At 40.9% G+C, this 20,584-nt stretch overlaps 1 protein-coding gene across 2 annotated transcripts in view; it reads left to right on the forward strand.

The window, feature by feature from the left end:
• Positions 1 to 20,584, forward strand: part of LOC111159398 (RAS related 2) — a 70,702-nt gene that overhangs the window by 40,593 nt on the left and 9,525 nt on the right. For both annotated transcript variants that reach the window (XM_022521822.1, XM_022521821.1), the window contains exons 2-4: positions 14,999 to 15,086; positions 16,006 to 16,108; positions 16,281 to 16,389. In XM_022521822.1, coding sequence (XP_022377530.1) covers positions 14,999 to 15,086; positions 16,006 to 16,108; positions 16,281 to 16,389 — 300 coding nt within the window. The remainder of the gene's footprint in view (positions 1 to 14,998; positions 15,087 to 16,005; positions 16,109 to 16,280; positions 16,390 to 20,584) is intronic.

Genomic DNA, 20,584 nt, shown 5'->3' on the forward strand with positions numbered 1-20,584 from the left:
ATATGAGCCATGTTTATCTCCACTTAAAGGAGTTTAAACTTATCTACTGATCTAGTCTGATTTGAAGGAGAGATTTCATAGAAAGAATTGCTGGGTGGATAAATGAGGTTAAACAATCAGAAGAAGAGTAGTCTTTGGTGAGAGTAGACAGAGCCACTTTCTGAAAAGTGCTGGCCCATCCTTCTGGCATGTAGTTTGGAGAGAACCTCTGGTGAGAGCATTCTCCTCCCACCTTGAGATGAAAGCCGTGAGAAATTTAGTTCTTATTATTAGGATAAGAGGTTCAGTAAGGGCCCCCCCCCCAAGTTCAGTCATGCTGTAGACCCATGGCTACAGTATTTGGTAATGTAATTTTAAAAAACAAGCCCCTTCTTCTATCCATTCGCTATCCACATGAGTCTGTTTTGTTTTGTAGTACTTATTTCAAAAATTGTCATCTTGGGGCCTCCCGGGTGGCTCAGTTGGTTGAGTGTCCGACTCTTGATTTCAGGTCATGATCTCAGGATTCTAAGTTCAGGCCTGCTTGGGATTCTCTCTCTCCCTCTGCCTCTCACCTCCCTCTCTCTCTCTCAAAAAATAAACTGTCATCTTTATTCTGTTTGCTATGTGTTGTCTCCACTACTAAGTTGTAAGCTCCACAAGCTCCAGGAGCACATCAGTTTTATTCTCACTTTGGACTGTACCAGCTCTATGCAGTAAATACTCAACACATACTTGTTGAATGAATGAACTTAATAGACCATGGATACTCTTCAGATCCATATTACAGTGTTAATATTCTTCATTTATTTATTTCTATGAAATGATAAAGCACATTAAAAATATATTGCTGAAAGAACTTTCAAGTATAATTGACCTACATTTTCCTAAATATGTTTGAAGTGCTTTCACTTTTTTTTTCCTCCTTGAATCAATAGAAATCTTTTGCCACAACATCTTAAAGGGGGTCGTAAGCAAAGTGTACATACACCCTGCTTTGATTGCTGCTGTGGGGTGGTTCTTGACTAATCCCAGTGAAAGGAAGTATCAGAAAGAAGACGTCTGTCCCCTGCATAGCAAGACTGGTAAAGGAAGGCAGTAGCCAGTATAGAATAAGATCAGAGCCATCAAACTCTGCCGTGCTTTTTATTTTATTTAGAATAAAATCCAAGTCCTTAACCATGGCCTAGAAGGCTTTGATTGCCTCTGTTAACTTTCTGAACTCATGTGCTGTTTTCCCTGTCATTCATTCTGTTGTAGGCACACTCGCCTCCTTGCTATTCCTCAGGCATGTCACCCACTCTCTCACCTTACTACCTTTAACGTAATTTTCTCTGCCTGCGGTGATCTTCCCCTGTGTAACAGCATGGCTGACTCCTTCCACCGATCTAGGATTTTATTCTGAAATGTCACATTGCCAGTGAAGCCCTTTGTGGCTCTCTTCTTATGTAATATCACATTCTCCTTGCTGGTTCCTGCTGCTGTCAGGCCCCTTCATTTTCCTTTAGAGTTCACATAACCCTTTCCTATATCTGTTTTGCTTATTTATATGTTGATGGTCAACCTTCACAAAACTGCCAGCCCCATGAGAGCTGAGATCGCATCCTCTGCTCTTGACACATCATAGTTGCTTGGTTAGCGTTTGTACATTGAGTGGGTCAGTGAATGACCCTAAGCAGGATTCATGTGGAATTTTTTTTTTTTTTTTTTGAGATTTTATTTGTCTATTTGGCAGAGAGAGAAGGAGAGCAAGAGCAGGCACAAGCAGAAGGAGTGGCAGGGAGAGGGAGAGGCAGGCTTCTAGCTGAGCCGGGAGCCTGATGCGGGGCTTGATTCTAGGACCCTGGGATCATGACCTGAGCCACTCAGGCACCCATCATGTGGAATTTTTTTTTAAAAGTTTAGTAAAATATGGACTGTGAAAATTACCAACCCCCTTTACTTCCAGTTTTGCTCTAGCAGACCATTCATTTTCCGTTCTGTGAGATAAGAAATGAAGACAAGTTTTAGGATATTTGTAGGTGGCAGTGGATAGTAGGGAAAGGAAATGAAAAGGGAAGTAACCAGCCAGGCCCTGGGGAGCAAAAGTTACAGCTGGAAGCAGGTTGGTCAGCTACCTGCTTTATGGGGCAGCCTTTGTTTCTAAGTTTGGAAAGGAAGAAAAACAGGTCTTATTGATTGATTAAAAAATATTTTCTTTATTTATTTGAGAGCAAGTGAGAGGGAGAGAGTACAAGCAGGGGGAGTGGCAGAGGGAGAGGGAGAAGCCGACTCCTCACTGAGCAGGGAGCTGGATCCGAGGCTCAATCCCAGGACGCTGGAAGAATGACCTGAGTTGAAGGCAGACGCTTAACTGACTGAGCTACCCAGGTGCTCCAAGAGAACCAAAATTTTTTTTTTAAGAGAACCAAATTTTAAATGCCTGTTTTGGGCTAAGCTGTGTAGTGGGTACTTAACAGTGTCATTTAATCTTTTTTTTTTTTTTTTAAGGTGTTATTTAATCTCCACAATAGCCCTTTCAAATGAGAATCACTGTGGCCATCTGATAGGTCAGGAAATTGAGATTTAAGATTTATTTAAGTAACTTTCCCAAGATTATATATCAATTAAGTGAGATATCCAGGCCTGACAGATTCCAAAACCCATGTTTTTTCTTATACTTCGTTTATAATACGTGAAGGGGGATTCATTTTCTCTCTCTTTCTCTCTGTTTCCACACACACACACACACACACACACACACACATTTTACATTTCACATAGTGGTGTAAAAACCTCGGAAAATTTTTGGGTGTCTGATTTGACTCCTTGTAACAGAATTGTGAAGATAGCTAGAACCTCAGCTTCCCAGGTAATAGTACTTAGTGGTATGATTTGCTGCAAATTCTATAGCTAGAAACTAGTGGTAGCTAGAGCTGTAAGGAAACCTTTCTGATTTTAAACCGTGATATTCTTTCTGTTATACCACACATGTAAAACAAAGGAATTTTTTTTTTTTAAAGATTTTTATTTATTTATTTGACAGACAGAGATCACAAATAGGCAGAAAGGCAGGCAGAGAGAGAGGAAGGGAAGCAGACTCCCTGCCAAGCAGAGAGCCCGATGTGGGGCTTGATCCTAGGACCCTGGGATCATGAACTGAGCTGAAGGCAGAGGCTTTAACCCACTGAGCCACCCAGGTGCCCCAAAACAAAGGAATTCTTGATAGAACCTACAAATTCTGTTTGACATAGGAGCTAAATATGTCCTAATGAAATTAGAAAGCTGGAGTCTTAAAAGATGAGACAGAGCAAATTCCTCATTTACCCCAGGAGCCAAGAAGGAGGTTGACTCCTCCAGGGGCACTTACCTGGTTGTTGCAGAGCTGGGACTAGATCCCAGGCTTCTTCACACTCCCATGCTCAGCTTTTATTACTAAAGAGTTTGTGTTTAATCCATCTGGGTATTTCCCCTTGATTCACATGTTTAAGATTTCAAAACCAACAAAAAATTTCCCTCCCACTTCTGTCTCACAACTTCCAGGTCGGATTCTTCCCATAGGTAATGATACCTTCCAGAGATACTTTATGTGCAGTAAAGCAAATAGGTAAACTGTGTTTATTTAACAACATATCTTGCGGATTCTTCTATATTATTAGTACATGAAGTCATTCTTTTCTTTAATAGCAGCATTCATATTGAATGAGTGCTTCATAATTTAAGCATTTACTGAAGGACGTTTAAGTTGTTTCCAGTCTTTTAGATTAAAAAAAATTCAATAATAAATGACCTCGCACTTGTCATTTCTTCTATGTACAGATGTATTGGTAGGATACATTTCTAGAAGTGAAATTGCTAGATCAAAGAGTATATGTTTCTTATATTACCATCCTTAGACCTTTATTCTTTTATATATGTGTATATAAAATGTGTATGTATGTGTATATATGTGTTTTTTTAGGCCTTTATTCTTAATGTAGAAATGGAGTGTTTTCATTTTGAATGAAAGACCTTTTAATTGCTTTTTCTATTTGGCTATAGCAGTTTATAATTTTAAAAATAAGTTACTTTAAGAGTGACAATTTATTTTTTAAACTGGTGCATGTTGTATGCTTTGATGTTAATATGACAGATTAAAGAAAGTGTAATGGAAGCAGTATTGCTTTGGAGTCAGACCTGAATTTGGATCTGTGTTCTACCAGTCTACTGACTTTGTGACATTTGGCAGGTCATGTAACCGCTAAGCGTCAGTGATCTCATCTAGAGCAACAATACCAGCCTTACAGAATTGTTGACTAAAGCTACTGTATTTCATTAATTCTAAGAAAACATTTTCCTCTACATTCTAGTATCTTTGACATTGAGAGGCTCATAGTCAAAGACATGCTGTAGTTGCTTTGGTGGTTTTTTTTTTTTTTTTTTTCCCTTCCTTTCTTGGCACATGAGATCATGTTGGTCTTAAAATCAATGGCATCTTATTGGATTTGATGAAGTAGGGTGATGCCACAAACTGGCACAGGGGAACTGTGCTAGGGCATGGTACAGGCAGAGGAAGTTCAGTGTAATGAGGAAAGTTCAGACTTGTGGTAGTCCGGTTGGGTGTTAGTGGAGTGGGTATAATGGAAGTTTTGTTCTAGGCAGCAGTCAGCACAGCAGAACCGTCACAAAGTAAAAGGATAGTGTAGTTGGTGATGGAGCACAAGGGCAGATATTACCCACAAATCTGGGTATATAGAAGTCGGAATTAAGGCAGATTGTTGTTGGGTAACAGGACTTTGGCCCAGAGTAGAGGTTAAGGAACTGTGTGCTAATTCATAGCGGGAAGACTTTGAAGTAGTGGGGCTATGGGAAAAAATTTTGCAAATGATGCATGTACATCATACACATATATACATATACATCTAATACATATATATACATATACATCTAATACATATATATATATATGTGTATATATATATATAAAAGATTATATTTGTCAGAGAGAGAGAGAGAGAGAGAGCGAGCGAGCGAGCACACACACGCGTGATTAGGGGAAGCAGCAGGCAGAGGGAGAGGCAGACTCCCCGCTGAGCAAGGAGCCCTATGCAGAATACGATCTCAGAATCCTGGGATCATGACCAGAGCTGAAGGCAGACGCTTAACTGACTGAGCCATCCAGGTGTCCCAGTATCTAGAATATATAAAGAACTCTTAAACTGAACAGTAAAAAGACAGTGCAATTTGAAAGGGGGCAAAGATTTGAACAGACATTTCTCCCAAGAAGGTCCACAAATGGCCAGTAAGTATGTGAAAAGATACTCAACATCCCATTACGGAAATTTCAGTCAGAACTGCAAGGAGGGGCACCTGGGTGGCTCATTTGATAGAGCATATGAATCTTGATTTCAGGGTTATAAATTTGAGCCCCACATTGGGTGTAGAGGTTACAAAAAAATTATTTAAAAAAATTTTAAGGAGATGTTACTGTACATTCACTAGGATGACTAGAATCAAAAAGACACATGTTCTGTGACAAGTATTGGTGAAGATACTAAGAAGTTAGACCCCTCAAACACTGCTGATGGGAATGTAAAATGGCATACCTACTTCGGAAGAGAGTTTGGCAGTTCTTCAAGTAAACGGTATGACCCAGCAATTCCAGTACTAGAAATGTACCTGAGAAAAGTGAAAACATATGTTCACCCAAAAGATTGTACATGAATGTTCATGGCAGCATCATTTATAATAGCCAAAATGTAAAAACAATTCCAATGTCCATTATCCAGTGGACGGGTAAATATGGAATGATCTGTTCATACGGCTACGCACCACAGCAAAAGAATGAGAAGTGAAGTACTGATATGTGCTGTGACATGGATGGATGTTGAAAACATATGCTAATAAGTAAAAGAGGCCAGACACAAAAAGACCAGATATTACATGATTGGATTTATATGAAATGTCCTGAGCAGGCATGTTGATAGAGACAGAAAGTAGATTGTTGGTTTAGTGGCCCTAGGGTTGGGAGAGGATGGAGGGAAGGGAAAGGCCTGCTGAGGGATGTGGGATTCCTTTTGGGGTTGATGAAAATGTTCCGGAATTAGATCTTGATGACCGTTTCACGACCTTGTGAATTACTAAAAACTGTTGACCAGTGTACTTTAAATGGGTGAATTTTCTGGTATGTGAATTATATTCCAGTAATGCTCTTAAAAACAAAAAGTGGCCCTAGTTCTAGGAATGGCCTGGATTACATATGTAGCAGATTATCTGTATAAGAAAAGAGTTAAGGGTAGAAGCAACCAACTATAAGAGCTGGAACGCATGTTGATTGGGAAAGTCCCCGAGAAGAGGGAGGAAAGATGGTGATGTCTGGGTTGGGAATAAAACAGTAGCAGTTATCAGCTACTGTTACTGTCCTGCCAAGGTCAGATGAGTAAGAACTAACAATGCTGAAACTCTGACTGTGGATCTTGTAATGTTTGAAAATGCTTCCTGCCTAAATCCGTATTGGCCCCGAGGTCTTTCTTGTGGGGACCCCCATCACAGGGAGGACCCTGATATAGAGAGCAAAGGATACAGAAATAGGACCAAGGGGAGGCCTGAACAGTTTCGTGTCCCAGAGGTCAAGGACTGTCGTCTTCATCGGAAATGTCCCACAGAGGCCAGTGTTAACGTTGTTTAGGTAGGTTTGGTCCACATAAGGTTGGAGGTAAGGAAGGCTAACTTAACTAAGTTAATAGCTGTCAGGATAGAGAGGATAGGGTGGATCTGGAAATTCCCTAGGAGTCAGGTCCAGTCAAAGCAAGAACCCAAAGACACAATCAAGACCTGGTGTGTTAAAAGGAATGTCATGGGATTTATTCAGATTTCCCATGGGGATAGTATGAGCTATTAATGTGTACATACCATTCACAGGCTTATATGGCCTTCTGTTTATTACTTCTGTCTGTGCCAATTGTCACTGTGCTTTAAGAAAATTAAGTCTTATCCTTAAAACTTCATTTAGGCTTTGTACATTATTTTTCAAAATTAGATTGCAGTTACTGGAGGATGAGAGCAAATGAATACCAAGTTCAGACAAGGAAAATAAGCTCTATTATGCTGCATGATAGAGGCCACTGGCTTACTATTGCCAGCTGGTTTCTAAATACTATGGCAGCTCTGAGGGAGGAATGTGTAGTTGTGTAAGCAGTACCTGAGTTAGGCTTGTACCTACCAATGGTCTATATATATATGAACAGTGGCTGTTGCCATGGCAGGGCCCTCAGTTCCCTTTATCAAAAATCACCTCACTGGTACTGTGAACTAAACATTTTTGTCCATCCAATATGTTAATTTTACAAGTTGTGATAGGGTTGGTGGAGGGAAGTGAAAGAAGAAAGAGGAAAACCTTTCTCTTCCCTTCTTTCTTTTTGAGCCTTGAGTTTAGAAGGAGAAAAGCTTTGAACAGTAACTCCCTTTGGAGAGCTGACATCATGAAATGGTAGTTTACCTCCCTGAATAATTTTCCTTTCACAGAGTTTGAAGCTTTTCTTTTTCTTTTTGACCTGTGCTGAAAATGTTACTAAAGATTCATTTTGGTTTAGAATTTTGCTTTTTAAAAGAGCAAGCATCACTGGAAGGGTTGGGGTGAGCTCCTACTGCAGCGTGCTCTAATGTGGACTGATTATTTTCCACCTCGTGTCTCTGGGTGAGCTCTAGCTCTCCTGAGGGGACTGTTAGGGTTAATTTGAGAGTGGAAAGTGGAAGGAACAGTGGCAGATAGGTCAGTGGTTTTGTACCTAGAATGTTATCAGAGGGAAGCAAATGCTAGGATAAGAATGAGGTAGCGGAGAGTTAGGGCAGGATGGTGTAGTTGGGGTGTCTAAGGGGTGCCCCAAAGACAGGCTTTCCCTTCTTCTTGGTGTCACTTCGGCCTGGCTCTCTACATTGGGAAAGGAAAGGAAATTCCTTCTCTGTCTCTTGGGCCAAATGCCTCTTCTATAGAGATTAGAATAGAACTCAGGGTTAATCTGGCTCAGGACTGTATTTCACTGGTAGCTTTTGTGGTCTGGCCTTACAGACCTAAACACAGATGAGAATAGTTTTTCCCTGGGGAAATGAGCACCAGCTGACTGACTTAGAAACAAATTTTTGAAATAGAAACAGTTTATAAGTTGACTCTGTACTGTACTTTTTCTTGTTGCATACCAGGCCCACTGATTTGCAACCAGGTACTTCACAGGAGGTGTGCACCCCTGAGACTGCACAGAAGTCACATAAAAGGCACACGGTGGCTTTGGATAATCTGAGACAATTAGCCACATTGACTGAAGGCCGAAGTTTTGTTAAAAAGAGACTAAAAGGATTACTGGACTTAGGGTACCTTTTATTCTGTGTTAGAGTCCTGGAGGATCCATTATGGGGATCTCCATAATTATACTTGTTAGATGAAATGAAATACTAATTTCAGTCAGGAAGAACTGTCCTTGCCTGAAGGAATATCAGGCATATTGGAAACGTTTGACATAACAATAAGGGAGGGTGTTGCAGGGAACAAAGGTTCTCTGTGACTTGACAGCTGCTATTAAAAAGTGACACCAGGAAGAGCCTGACTCTGGCCTCAGCTGCCTGAAGTTGCTACAGCCTTCTCTAGTGTTACCAGAGGAATTTGCACTGCTCTTGTGTTAGCAGATAGAGGCTACTGATGGATGGCTAACCAGGTCCTCATTGTGCTCTGGGAAATCAATTTCTGACCTCTCAGTACAATCTTCTGAATGACGGGCTTTCCTAATGGCCAGTATTTTAAGGTTCTAACTATGTACAGGGTATCTTGCTTAACTCAAAGAAGTTCTAAGAAGCATGAACTACGCTGTGGATATATCAGATCTAGTTGGAAGTATGTAATAGGGCTTTAACTGGAACTCTAACCTATTTTATTTTCTCTTGAAGCTCGGAGGCTGAGAATAAAGCAGTAGTTACCAAGTTATACTCCTATTTCAAGGACTTGCATGGAGGGTGGCCTTAAATTGGTTTTGCACGTTTCACCCATACCTTATCTCCAGGAAGTAAAAGTGTGGAGAGATAAGGGTTCTAAGACAAGGATTTTTTGGAGAGAACTGTTAGTATGTGGTATGTTCCGTGTCTTTCCCCATCTCCACACACAGCTTCTGGAGAGGAAGATACTTCTCTTAAGTCCCTTTCAGTGAAGCCAAATGAAGGGGAGGCTTTAGTAGAATCATTCTGAGAACTTAACATGTATCCCCTGGTGTTTGGTAGAGTATGAGCAATAGTATGTGAATCTGTGGGTCCCTAGCAGAGCAGAAAAGAACATGGCTACATAGTTAGGAATCTGCACTTCAGAAGACAGTAGTGTTTCCTTGAGCTTCTGGATGGAACCAGGTTAAAACCTTCTAAAGAGGGACACTGTGCATGACTACCTGGAAGATGAGATGCTCTAATTTGCCACAGGTAGGTAGTAAAAGTAGAGCGCTGTACTCTGGTCTGTCTGACTTTCATCTCAGGCTCTTTCCACTCCACTGCACTGCCTCCCCAGAGGCCCTGCACGCTAGGACATGGTGGTGGGATGAAGCTGCATAAGCTCAGCAGACACTCCTAGCCTGCCGAGAACCTGGCATCCACGGCACTCACTGGCGACCCCAGCTCTTCCGTCCCTCTGGTCTGCTTTCTCGCCCCCCCCCCCCCAACTTCTCTCTGGAAGGTTTCTTTTTTTCCCATGATCCTCCAGAGCCCCATCTAAAGTGGGCACTGGGACATGCCCTCCTTAAATTATCCCTGCACTTACCCTTTCTGTTGAGAAATGGGCTTTAGAGATGTTAAATCAGTTGCCCCAAGGACTCAAAACAGCTAGAAAGTGGAAATGGCATCTGGGTTTGAATTTCAGGTTTCTCAGACTCTGGTGCCCATACACATCTTCTTTTCCTTGTGCTGCCTCCAGCAAAGGCTTTATAAGAAAATGAGCCCTTATGAAACCTCCTGTTTTGGTTTATTTTATCATGATTTTAAAAACATTATACAAGTTTTGTGGATAGAATTAAGAATAGAAAATACTGACTTGAAATGGAAGGGAGCAGAGAACCACAGAATTCTGTATCTAGAATATTTCATGATGTGGATTCTGTATATAATGTGTGGGAAGAAGGTTGAGCTGAACTAGATGTTAATAAAAGAAAGTCTTCCTTTCCTTTCTGTACCCCATGTTTTTAGAGGACTCCTGAGACTCTCCTGAGAATGGCACTATGCTTAGAAATGCCCTTTCATTTGTTTACAACTCCCCAATGGCACCTTAGATCTAGCTTCCCATCCTTTTTATATGCAAGGGCAGTAAACTTAACCAATGTGCTGGATTTACAGAATTTTCACAGATCTCCTGTAAATTACCCATCCCATTGTGTAGACCAGGCTCCGCTCTGTGGCAGTGCTTGGGAACTACACTTTCATCGGTAGCAGGGGGTCAGGAGAAAGTGGGCTTTCACTCCTGCCCCCTAAATGCAGAAGTGGCCTCAGCTCATTCTCTTTCCTGTCCTTCCCCCTTCTTTTCTTCCTTAAGGCAGCTTCTTTGAATGGGAAGATAGTGAGCTGGCAGTTCTCTTAGGCCGAGCAGAATTCCTCTTGTGCAATCTAGTGGCGTATAATCAGGAATACTATTCCTGCCATCACAGCATAATGCTCTTGACATTATTAAGGGCTTTTGACAACCTTACCCAGACCAGATTTTATCAAGGGGAAATTGACTCCTGTCTGAATGGAGGTAGCTTCCCTAATCCTAAACTTTTCTCCATAAATCTTAACAACCTTAAGGAGACTTATGTCCATTTGCCCTTCGTACTACCTGGAAGGCATCCTGCCCTTTGAAAGCAGGCATTCCCTTTGTTTCTGGCCAGGGTCCTCCTCCATGCATCCTTTTCTGTGATACCAAGAAAACAAAGTACTTTCTCTCTGCTCTTCTTCCCCTTTCAGTGTGTTCTCTACTGCCTTCTGTTATGCGATACTGTGCCTACTATTTTTTTTTCTTGCTTTCTGCTATAGAATATCCTTTCTGGACTATGGTTGGCAACTTCTTCAGTCTCAGGACGGAGACTTTTTTCTGGCATATTGCTGGACTGTGTTTATAAGTGAATGTGCACATAGTTCCTGTACATGACTGCAGTCTTTAAGCCACCTAAATTTTGTTGCCTTCTGAACTAGCATGATATAGGCATTTCTTGCTGTTGCAGTTTCTTGGCCAGTGTATTTTCCACTCCCTGCTCCCCAAACCCCTAATCCCAGCACTGTATGTAGTGTAACAAGCAGTGGGGATCTGTGAATGTTTGGCCTTGTCTCCATGATGCTCTCTAAATACTTGTCAACAAAACTAACGAAACCAGGAGAGCAAGAGCAATTGGCTGAGGATTTCAAGTGGTGAAAAATAAGGCTTCTTATGGTGAACAGTATGGATCAAACTAGAGGCTTTGCATGCTGTGTAAAGAAAGCACTGAATCCTGTAAACAGCAGGGAACCATTAAATTTTGAAATTATCTGGCCCAGGAGGGTTTGTTACTGTCTTGTTTTGCAGATGTTAAAGGTTAGAAAGGTAAAGTAACTTGTCTCAGGTTCTACAGCTAGAAGGTAGCAGAGTTCGTATCAAATCTAGGACTGACCATCACTAGAGACTGATTTCTTGTTGGTAATTTGCTGCCTTTAATATCTGGTTCCTAGGTTTAAGTAACAGAAACGTTATGTCTTTGCGGCGGGACCTGATGATTATATTTGCTAACTGCAATGAAGAATGCTCTTTTTAGGCTCATTCTGATCTGTGGCTTACAGGCATTATGAGAGAAGGGGGTCTTGGATTCTGTGTCAGTCAGGCCCTGGAGCATTGTTATTTGGATGGATTTTTATGAGGGAGGAAGATGCTTTCTGGCTTCCTAAAATCAATATATAGCAACAAAATGATGGTCCCTACAGACATATTTTGAAAGCAAGACACAATGAAGATGAAATATGGACCTAAATATCCAGAAATTCCAGCAATTAGTTTGTCTTAAAAATGTCGGTGGAATAAGTGTGTGCCCGTGTTAGTTAGCAAAATGGCAAAATTCTTACAACATTAAGATTATGTTGGGGTGTGAGGGCACCCGGGTGGCTCAGTGGGTTAAGCCTCTGCTTTCAGCTCAGGTCATGATCTCAGGGTCCTGGGATTGAGCCCCACGTCAGACTCTCTGCTCAGCGGGGAGCCTGTTTCCTCCTCTCTCTCTGCCTGCCTCTCTGCCTACTTGTGATCTCTCTCTCTGTCAAATAAATAAATAAAATCTTAAAAAAAATTTAAAAAAGATTATGTTGGGGTGCCTGGGTGGTTCACTTGTTAAGTGTCTGCCTTTGGCTCGGGTCATGATCCTGTGGTCCTGGGATTGAGCCCCACATCAGGCTCCCTACTAGTGGGGAGTCTGTTTCTCTCTCTGCCTGCTCCCCCTACTTGTGCTCTCTCTCTCTCTCTCTCACTCTCACTCTCACTGTCAAATAAATAAAATCTTAAAAAAAAAATAAGAGGCCAACTCGATTTCAGCTCAGATCATGACCTTAGGGTCGTGAGCTCGAACCCCCGTGTCTTCGTATGGCTCTGTGCTGGATGTGGAGCCCTCTTGGGATTCTCTACTTCCCCATCTCTCTCCCTCTCTTAAAAAAAAGAGCGGGGGGCACCTGGGTGGCTCAGTGGGTTAAAGCCTTTGCCTTCGGCTCAGGTCATGATCTCAGGGTCCTGGGATCGAGTCCCGCATTGGGCTCTCTGTGCAGCAGGGAGCCCGCTTCCTCCTCTCTTCTCTCTGCCTGCCTCTCTGCCTGCTTGTGATCTCTCTCTGTCAAATAAATAAATAAAATCTTAAAAAAAAAAGAAAAAAGATCACGTTTCAAGAGCTAAGAGGGACAAAGAAAATGTGAAACTTCCATAGCCTCTAAAAGGAAAAATAATTTATTTTAATGGCCCTCAAAGTTGCTTAAACTCAATTATCGTCTTATATATGTTAATGTCTTAATTCTGTCTCACAGTACAAAAAAAAAGTCACATCGAACGAATTTCTTATGCATAACTACAATGTATTTAATATTCATTTTTTTCAGAGAAAGTGAGAGGGACAGTGCAGGACATTTTAGCACATTTAGGTATAAACTGGGAGTAGTCAATGAATTTCAGGTTTTACAAGATGAAAGCATGCCAGGAAGTATCCGATTTCTGCCGAGAAACACGTTTCAGGAAACTAATCTTAAAAAGATATAAACAATATGGTTATCCGACTTGCTTGGGGGAAAGACTATAGTTTTAAGTTGTTTAGAATACTGTGTACAAAGATATTGCCAGTTGTATCACTTTTTGAAGAGATGTGGGTGCCAAAAAAGAAGTTTAGTATTGCTTTGGTGTCTCTTAATTTTTAAGGATGGGGTGGTAATGGAGATGGTTTTCTACTCAAAGCTGCTCCTGTTGGTAAATGTTTCTTTTACAGCCTTTGTTTGAAAAATCACGCATTTCAGTGAAACCATCCAAAAGGAAATAGGATTATGGATACTGAATTCTGTGATTAAAGTTAATCCTAAAATATAAACAAAATGTGGAAAGTGTCCTTCAAACATAAAATTTATGAAGTCATAGTAGCAAGGAGATCAGTATCCTCTCCCCAGTTCCCCATCCAGGGGTTTCTTTACTGTCTGTTCGGAGTGCCTACTTCTGAGTAGCTTTATGGTGTTTGTGATACATGCTGGGGGAGGAGGGAGGGTTGTCACTTAAGAATGCTGTGTCCCGCCGGGCGCCTGGGTGGCTCAGTGGGTTAAGCTGCTGCCTTTGGCTCAGGTCATGATCTCAGGGTCCTGGGATCGAGCCCCGCATCGGGCTCTCTGCTCAGCGGGGAGCCTGCTTCCTCCTCTCTCTCTGCCTGCCTCTCTGCCTGCTTGTGATCTCTCTCTGTCAAATAAATTAAAAAAAAAAAAAAAAAAAGAATGCTGTGTCCCTGGAGCCAGCAGGTCCAGTTGCTAGGAAGCCTTGCCTGAAGAATGGTTGAATCCTTTTGGCTCTGGTTCTCAGCATCAAGCTGCCTTCCTCTAAGTCATTCCCTTGCATTTGGTAATGAGCCAGTGGGAAAGTAGGCTTTGAGGAAGTCAGTCAAGAGGGGAGAGCATAGGAGATGCTCAGAACAAAAGAAGGATGATGTCAGTGTCCCAGTTAGTGTCCTTCTTCAGAAGCGGGAATAAGTTCTCTCAGATTCTTATTTTTGCCATTGTTTTCTTTTTAAAACCTTTAAAGAAATTGTGAAGTATAATACACAAACATTTTTAACTGGCTCACTGAGATTCTTCCCTTCTTACTCTGCTGCCTTAACTGTCCTTTCCTCTGGTGATGATTGCAGAAGATAACAGTTTGGAGGCTTTGCTAACCAAAGAAGACAGAAATAGAAGTTGAGATGAAAAAACCCACAAAAATATCAGTGAAAGAATAAGTTTGAGATCCCTACCAAAAACAATTTCTGAAATCCCATTTTCTTATAATACCCAAGGCAGCTGAATGGGAAAAAGACAAGATGTGAGGAAAAAGGGGAGAAATGAACATGAGGCATGGAATCTTCCAGATCCCTATTTCTTGTCTCCCTTTATTTCAGACTGCTTTGTTCTCAGGACTGATGCTTACAACTGGGTTGCAAATAGACCTGGGTTATAACTGTCTATTTTTCTAGATTTGGAAGAACATGAGATCTAGATATATATTATCTTGGGTATATATAATTATGAAAAAATTATTGTATATAATTATGAAAAAATTATTGTATGTAATTATGAAAAAAACTGTAGTAGGTCTTTGGCAGTCTTCTTGCATATATCAGATAGGAAAATTCAGAGATATTTAGTACCTTTTCTCTACTTGGAAGCTGCTCTGAATAGATTTCATTGTGTGGGAAGCCAACATAGTGGGATAAACCTTAATACAATGCAGATATCATTGTTAACTCTGGATAAGTGGGATTTGATAAAGTTACACTGGTACTTGGATAGGCAAGTAAACATAAATTTAAAACAAAGATTATTTTTCTTACAGTCCTATTTTGTAACGGATTATGACCCAACCATTGAAGATTCCTACACAAAGCAGTGTGTGATAGACGACAGAGCAGCCCGGCTAGATAGTAAGTGATCTGCCTTTATTTGATAGTTCGATAGCCTGTTTTTAAAAAGTAAGCTTGGGCATTTTGCTAGTTGCACACTACAATGGAAATATCATAGGTGGTGTTGAACACAAGCCCACCTCCTTCATTAGTTTTGATTGATGCATCAGCATTTTAGGATATTTAAATATTTCTCAGTAAATGTAATATGAAACAGTAATTATGTTGACCTTGTGCTGGTGAAATTAATCTTGTCATTGTAGCTTGTTGAAGTTGTATTTTGAGGGACATTTGGGAAAAAAACATGAAGTTTCAGCTCTTCCTGCTTTCCCGCAAATGTTAAAATGGGTGAAGTAAATATAGAAAAGATTGAATATTTGTTAACTTGCTTGGAATTTTTAGCACAGAGGCGGCAGCAAATAGGGTTTTGTGCTTGGTCACGCACTCCCAAGTCTGCACAAAAGATAGTCCTGTTCTTTTAATTGACACGATTCTTTCATTCCCAGAGATCAAGAGGTGCATTAGCACCTGCACTGTAAGTGTGGTGTTTGTGGGGAGTAGACCAAGATTTCTTTCGTGAATTTACAGGTATCTTTTTCCGTTCTTTCCATGGAGGAGATAAAACATTCAAGTGACTTCAGAGGTGATCTGACTCCATCTGCCTAGATGTATTCGGTATTTTTAACCTTGTAATTGGTATGCTAATGTATTCTAGCTACAAAATCAACCCGTACTGATGAAGATGACTCTGAAGCTGTCTGCTGTGAGATATGTGTGTTTCTAGTGTCGGGAATAGAGTGCTATGAGGAGAATTCCATGTCTTTATTACACTATGTATGATGTGCTCTGAAGGACCCACATTAATTGGGCCTGCCCTTGTGGGGAAGCCATGTATGAGATGAAAACATGAACACGGTTACATGTATTGTTTTCTCTTTAGTTCTGGATACAGCAGGACAAGAAGAGTTCGGAGCTATGAGAGAACAGTATATGAGAACTGGCGAGGGTTTCCTGTTGGTCTTTTCAGTCACAGATCGAGGCAGGTTTGTACCAGTATTAAAATACAGATCTTCTGTTCATGCCTAGATCACTATTTTATTGAATTTGGACTTCTTGTTTTTAGAGAAAAAGATAAAGTAATGAGATACTAAATGGGGTGTGAGACTAGCCACGTTCTGATATTTGAGCAAATTGATTTGTCTGTTTCTGTTTTAGTTTCGAAGAAATCTATAAGTTTCAAAGACAGATTCTCAGAGTGAAGGATCGTGATGAGTTTCCAATGATTTTAATTGGTAATAAAGCAGATCTGGATCATCAAAGACAGGTGAGAAGGAATGTTGCTGCTGGGAATCCCATTGTTGATAATCACAAAAAGATGAATTGGTGAACAGATGTGTTTCATGAAACTACTGAAAGTGCCATGATCAGAAAACCTGCTGACCGTGGCACACTAGATCTGGGGATATCAAATTCTCATACATATTTACACAGAACTTCAGTGGACCCTGTAAACCTGTGAGTATTTGTACTAGCTCCGTTCACATGTTATAATTTCTTGGATAATCTCCAAAACTTTAATTCGGTTAGGTCATCTTAAAGTTATCCTTTATTACAGGCCAAGTTTTTTCAGTGTTAATGCTAAATTACTTTCATTTAGAGAATAGCTTTGACCTGAATGACAATATTTGGGTTTTCCCTGAGTTCCATCAGTGACGGAATATTCTGTTCATTCTTTGCACTGGCAGGATCTAACACCAGTAACCTCTAAGGGAAGAAGATTTTTAGTATTTAGTTGTAGGCTAGATGATACTCACTTGTTTCTTTACCCACTTATTTCACATTTAATTTTTAAAATTTGGAGTATATATTGTCCACTCATATTTTTGTGGGCGAGCAGAACAAGGTCCGATGTAAATTAGTGCAGGCTCTCCCGTCACTTAGGGTTTCTTTTTGTGTCTTTTTATTTCATTTCAGGGTTTAGCCTCTAAAAATTACATCTGGAAATGTAATTGTTTAAGTTGTTTCTTAATTTTTGCTGGTATTTAAATTGTCTTCTGTTTTTATATAGCTTTATGTTACTTTTTAAGATTTTGTTTGAAAGTGCAAACATCTGGAAAAATGGGTTGAGAACACCTCTGAGGACAGCCTTCCATTTTGTAGTTAACTGTAATTTAATACAAAACTTTGTGTGCTCTATTTGTAAAATTTTGTTGAAGGTATACCAAGTTTAAAATGTTGGCTTAAGGGGCACCTGGGTGGCTCAGTGGGTTAAAGCCTCTGCCTTCGGCTCAGGTCATGATCCCAGGGTCCTGGGATCGAGCCCCACATCGGGCTCTCTGCTCAGCGGGGAGCCTGCTTCCCCCTCTCTCTCTGCCTGCCTCTCTGCCTACTTGTGATCTCTCTCTGTCAAATAAATAAAATCTTAAAAAAAAAAAAAATTAAAAAAAATAAAATGTTGGCTTAAGAGAATATTACTGTTCCAATGCTAAGATTTAGAAATGTTTACTGGTGATATTTGATGTAGAATAAATTTTACTGGTAGGTCTTTTTAAAATCTGAATTATTATGAAGTTAAGGTGAAAAAAAATTTTTTTTAAAGATTTTATTTATTTATTTGACAGACAGAGATCATGAGTAGACAGAGAGGCAGGCAGAGAGAGAGTGGGGGAAGCAGGCTCACCACTGAGCGGAGAGCCCGTTGCGGGGCTCGATCCTAGGACCCTGGGATCATGACCTGAGCAGAAGGTAGAGGCCTTAACCCATTGAGCCACCCAGGCACCCCTAAGGTGAAAAAATTTGATCTTCACTTCAAACCAGTATAAACTTTTTGAAATAATTTAGAATATGGCATTGTTCACATCTTAAACCTTAAGAGTAGATATTCCGTCTATTTTTGAATTTTTTTATTTTTAGGGTCATTTCCTTCAGGGTTTCTGAACCTAACTATATTTATTAAAAGTTACCAGTAGAATCTGTCTGGTGATCTTCTCAGTCCTTTCTAGTACTGGAAACACTTTTATATGTCACTGGATCTGGGAGTAATTGCGAAGTAGCTCTGCCGTGAGCAAGAGGCTCCCCTCCCTACCTCTTCTACCCGACCCCTGAGTGCTTTCTGCCCTGATGATGGGAAAGGTTTTTCTCACACCTTTCCATGGTTGTACGTAGCTCCAGTAATAGAATAGGTGGGAGGACTGGGGTGAGTTGGAGGTCTCCTGTAGGGTAGGTGATGGTAGGTCAGGAAGTGTGGGGAATCCTATGTCCCCCAGACCAAACAGGCCCTGCCGTGATGGTCCTAGGGCAGAGGGTCCGTAGGAGTTACTTCTAAGTCATCTCTCTACTGAAGATGGCATGTTTGTGCCACAGTTTCCTATGTCTGCAGATCATCAACGTATTATGGCACTTCGACTTTGTTTCACACAGTGGGCTTATAAAATTTTTCATCTAAGGTTTTTTCCTTTTTATAAGAAGAGTAAAGATTCTCAGAGTAAAATAAAAAAGGTGATGAGAAGGAACAATGTAGGGAATGGTAAGTTTCATATTTCCATCACCCTGAAGATAGCAGTTGGCCTGGAGTAAGTTCTTCTATATTCATTTCTCTGCTTTAAACTGTATACACGATAAATTATGTATACATGGAAAGCTCAAACGTGTGTATCCAAGGGAGAAGAGCAAGTAGCTGAGATCTGACTGCTTAATTTTCACTCATTCCTGTAGATTCTGCTCTCTGAAGGATAGGCACTGAGAAAAACTGGATTCCTGGCTTCTGCTTCATCTCCTCTTCACCCTTGCACTCAGGCACAGCTCCTGCACTTACGGGAGCCTTGGGTGCTGGCTGGCTGCAAATCCTACTGCCTTTCCCTCATCCCATTCATTTCCCACTTGTTTGCACGATTCTTATTCACTTTCTCATTCTTAAACTGACAGCACTTTCTTCCCCTTCCTCACTCTCAGCTGATGATGAGTAATATTTTCCTATTTCACTGAGACATTTCTGCACATTTCCACCTCCACATGTACTAACCTAAATACACATGTACCCCCATCAATTCTGCCTTCCCCCATTTAGGTGGATAAACTGTTCACCTGTCTGTGCCCATCCTCTCTAGTAGGCACTGGGTCCCCTTCCAGTTTTTCCCATTCCTTTGCTGCATGATCGTTCCCACCAGTGTGGCTCTCCTCTTTAAAACAATCTGTAACTATAGCAAAAGCTTGTTCTTAATCTCACATTCTTCTCTGTGTACCTTTCTGCTGCTTCTTGTCACACAGAACTCCTTGAAAGTGTTATCTACACTTGCTCTCTCTCCTCTCTTTCCTGCCATTGTTGCTTGCCCTGACCCCAGGCATGCAGTGCCTGAGTCAAGGTCACAATTTACGCAGATGTCAGTAACATTTGACACAGTTACTCACACTCTCATTTTTGAAACACTGTGTTTACTTAGCTCTGGGACAGTGGAACCTTTGCCTCTCCCCTCTCCCTTTGCTGATCTTCCCTTCTCTCTCTCAGGTGTCTTAGGGCTCAGGTACACCCTCTTCTAAGGCTCTGGGTGTATAAAGACCATTATGCTTCACTTCCCAGCCTTTGAGGGCCATGCACAGCACATTTGAAATTGAGGTGCTATGGCTAAAGGTTTTTTACCTTTGTAAAGTCTCTTCAGAAGTAAAGGTGTTGTCCAGAATGTCTTGGCACCTTGCCTTGTTTTACCAACAGCCTGGACAGGCCACAGGGATCCCATAAGGATTTCTTTCCCCTGTTCAGAAATGCTTACTTTTTTGGTCATCACCCCTAAAACGTTCTTACTCAGTAACCAGTCTGACTTGTTAATTGACCCAGTTCGTTGTTTCTGCCTTTGTCTTAGACACAATCGTTTGTGGACTTTTTCTAGTTTCTAGCTAGATAACAAATGCCAGTTCTCCATGTTTTTGGAATCTGTGGGTCAGCCCTGGGCATTCTTCCTACTGGCTCCTGAGATTCTGAACCCATCTGGGAAGGGAGATCAGCCAGAAGAGATTTTGGTTACTTTCTTCTGGCTTCTTTATCTCTAGATTTGGCTTCTTCCTTCCATCCATCCATCCATCCATCCATCCATCCATCTATCCATCCAATATTTATTGAACCCTTTTTCTAGACACTAATGACAGAGCAACAGAAAGAACAAAGTCACTGAAGTTTACATTAAACAAAAAGAATTTGGTTAATGTTACTACGCACCTACCCCCTTAGAGATACTTTGATCATTTTGTTTATCCTTTCAGAGATGTAGGAAGAAAACATAAGTAAATGACTTGTTTGTGCTTACTAAAATGTTAAAGTAGGTAAATATGATAGCACACTGAATCTGAAATTTAATACAGCAGTATGTGGGCTTGGATTGTTGACTTGGTGATATCTCTAGTTTCAGGTTCCTTGTCCTTTGACTCAGCCCTGTGTAGAAACAGACTGTTTTGCTTTTTTGTTGTTGTTGTTGTTTTGTTTTGTTTGTTTTTTACTCTTTCTTCTCTCCCAGCTTACCTTAGCTTCC

The sequence above is a fragment of the Enhydra lutris genome, unplaced genomic scaffold (assembly GCF_002288905.1).
Source record: "Enhydra lutris kenyoni isolate GAN:26980312 unplaced genomic scaffold, ASM228890v2 scaffoldscaffold68, whole genome shotgun sequence".
Lineage (NCBI taxonomy): Eukaryota > Metazoa > Chordata > Mammalia > Carnivora > Mustelidae > Enhydra > Enhydra lutris.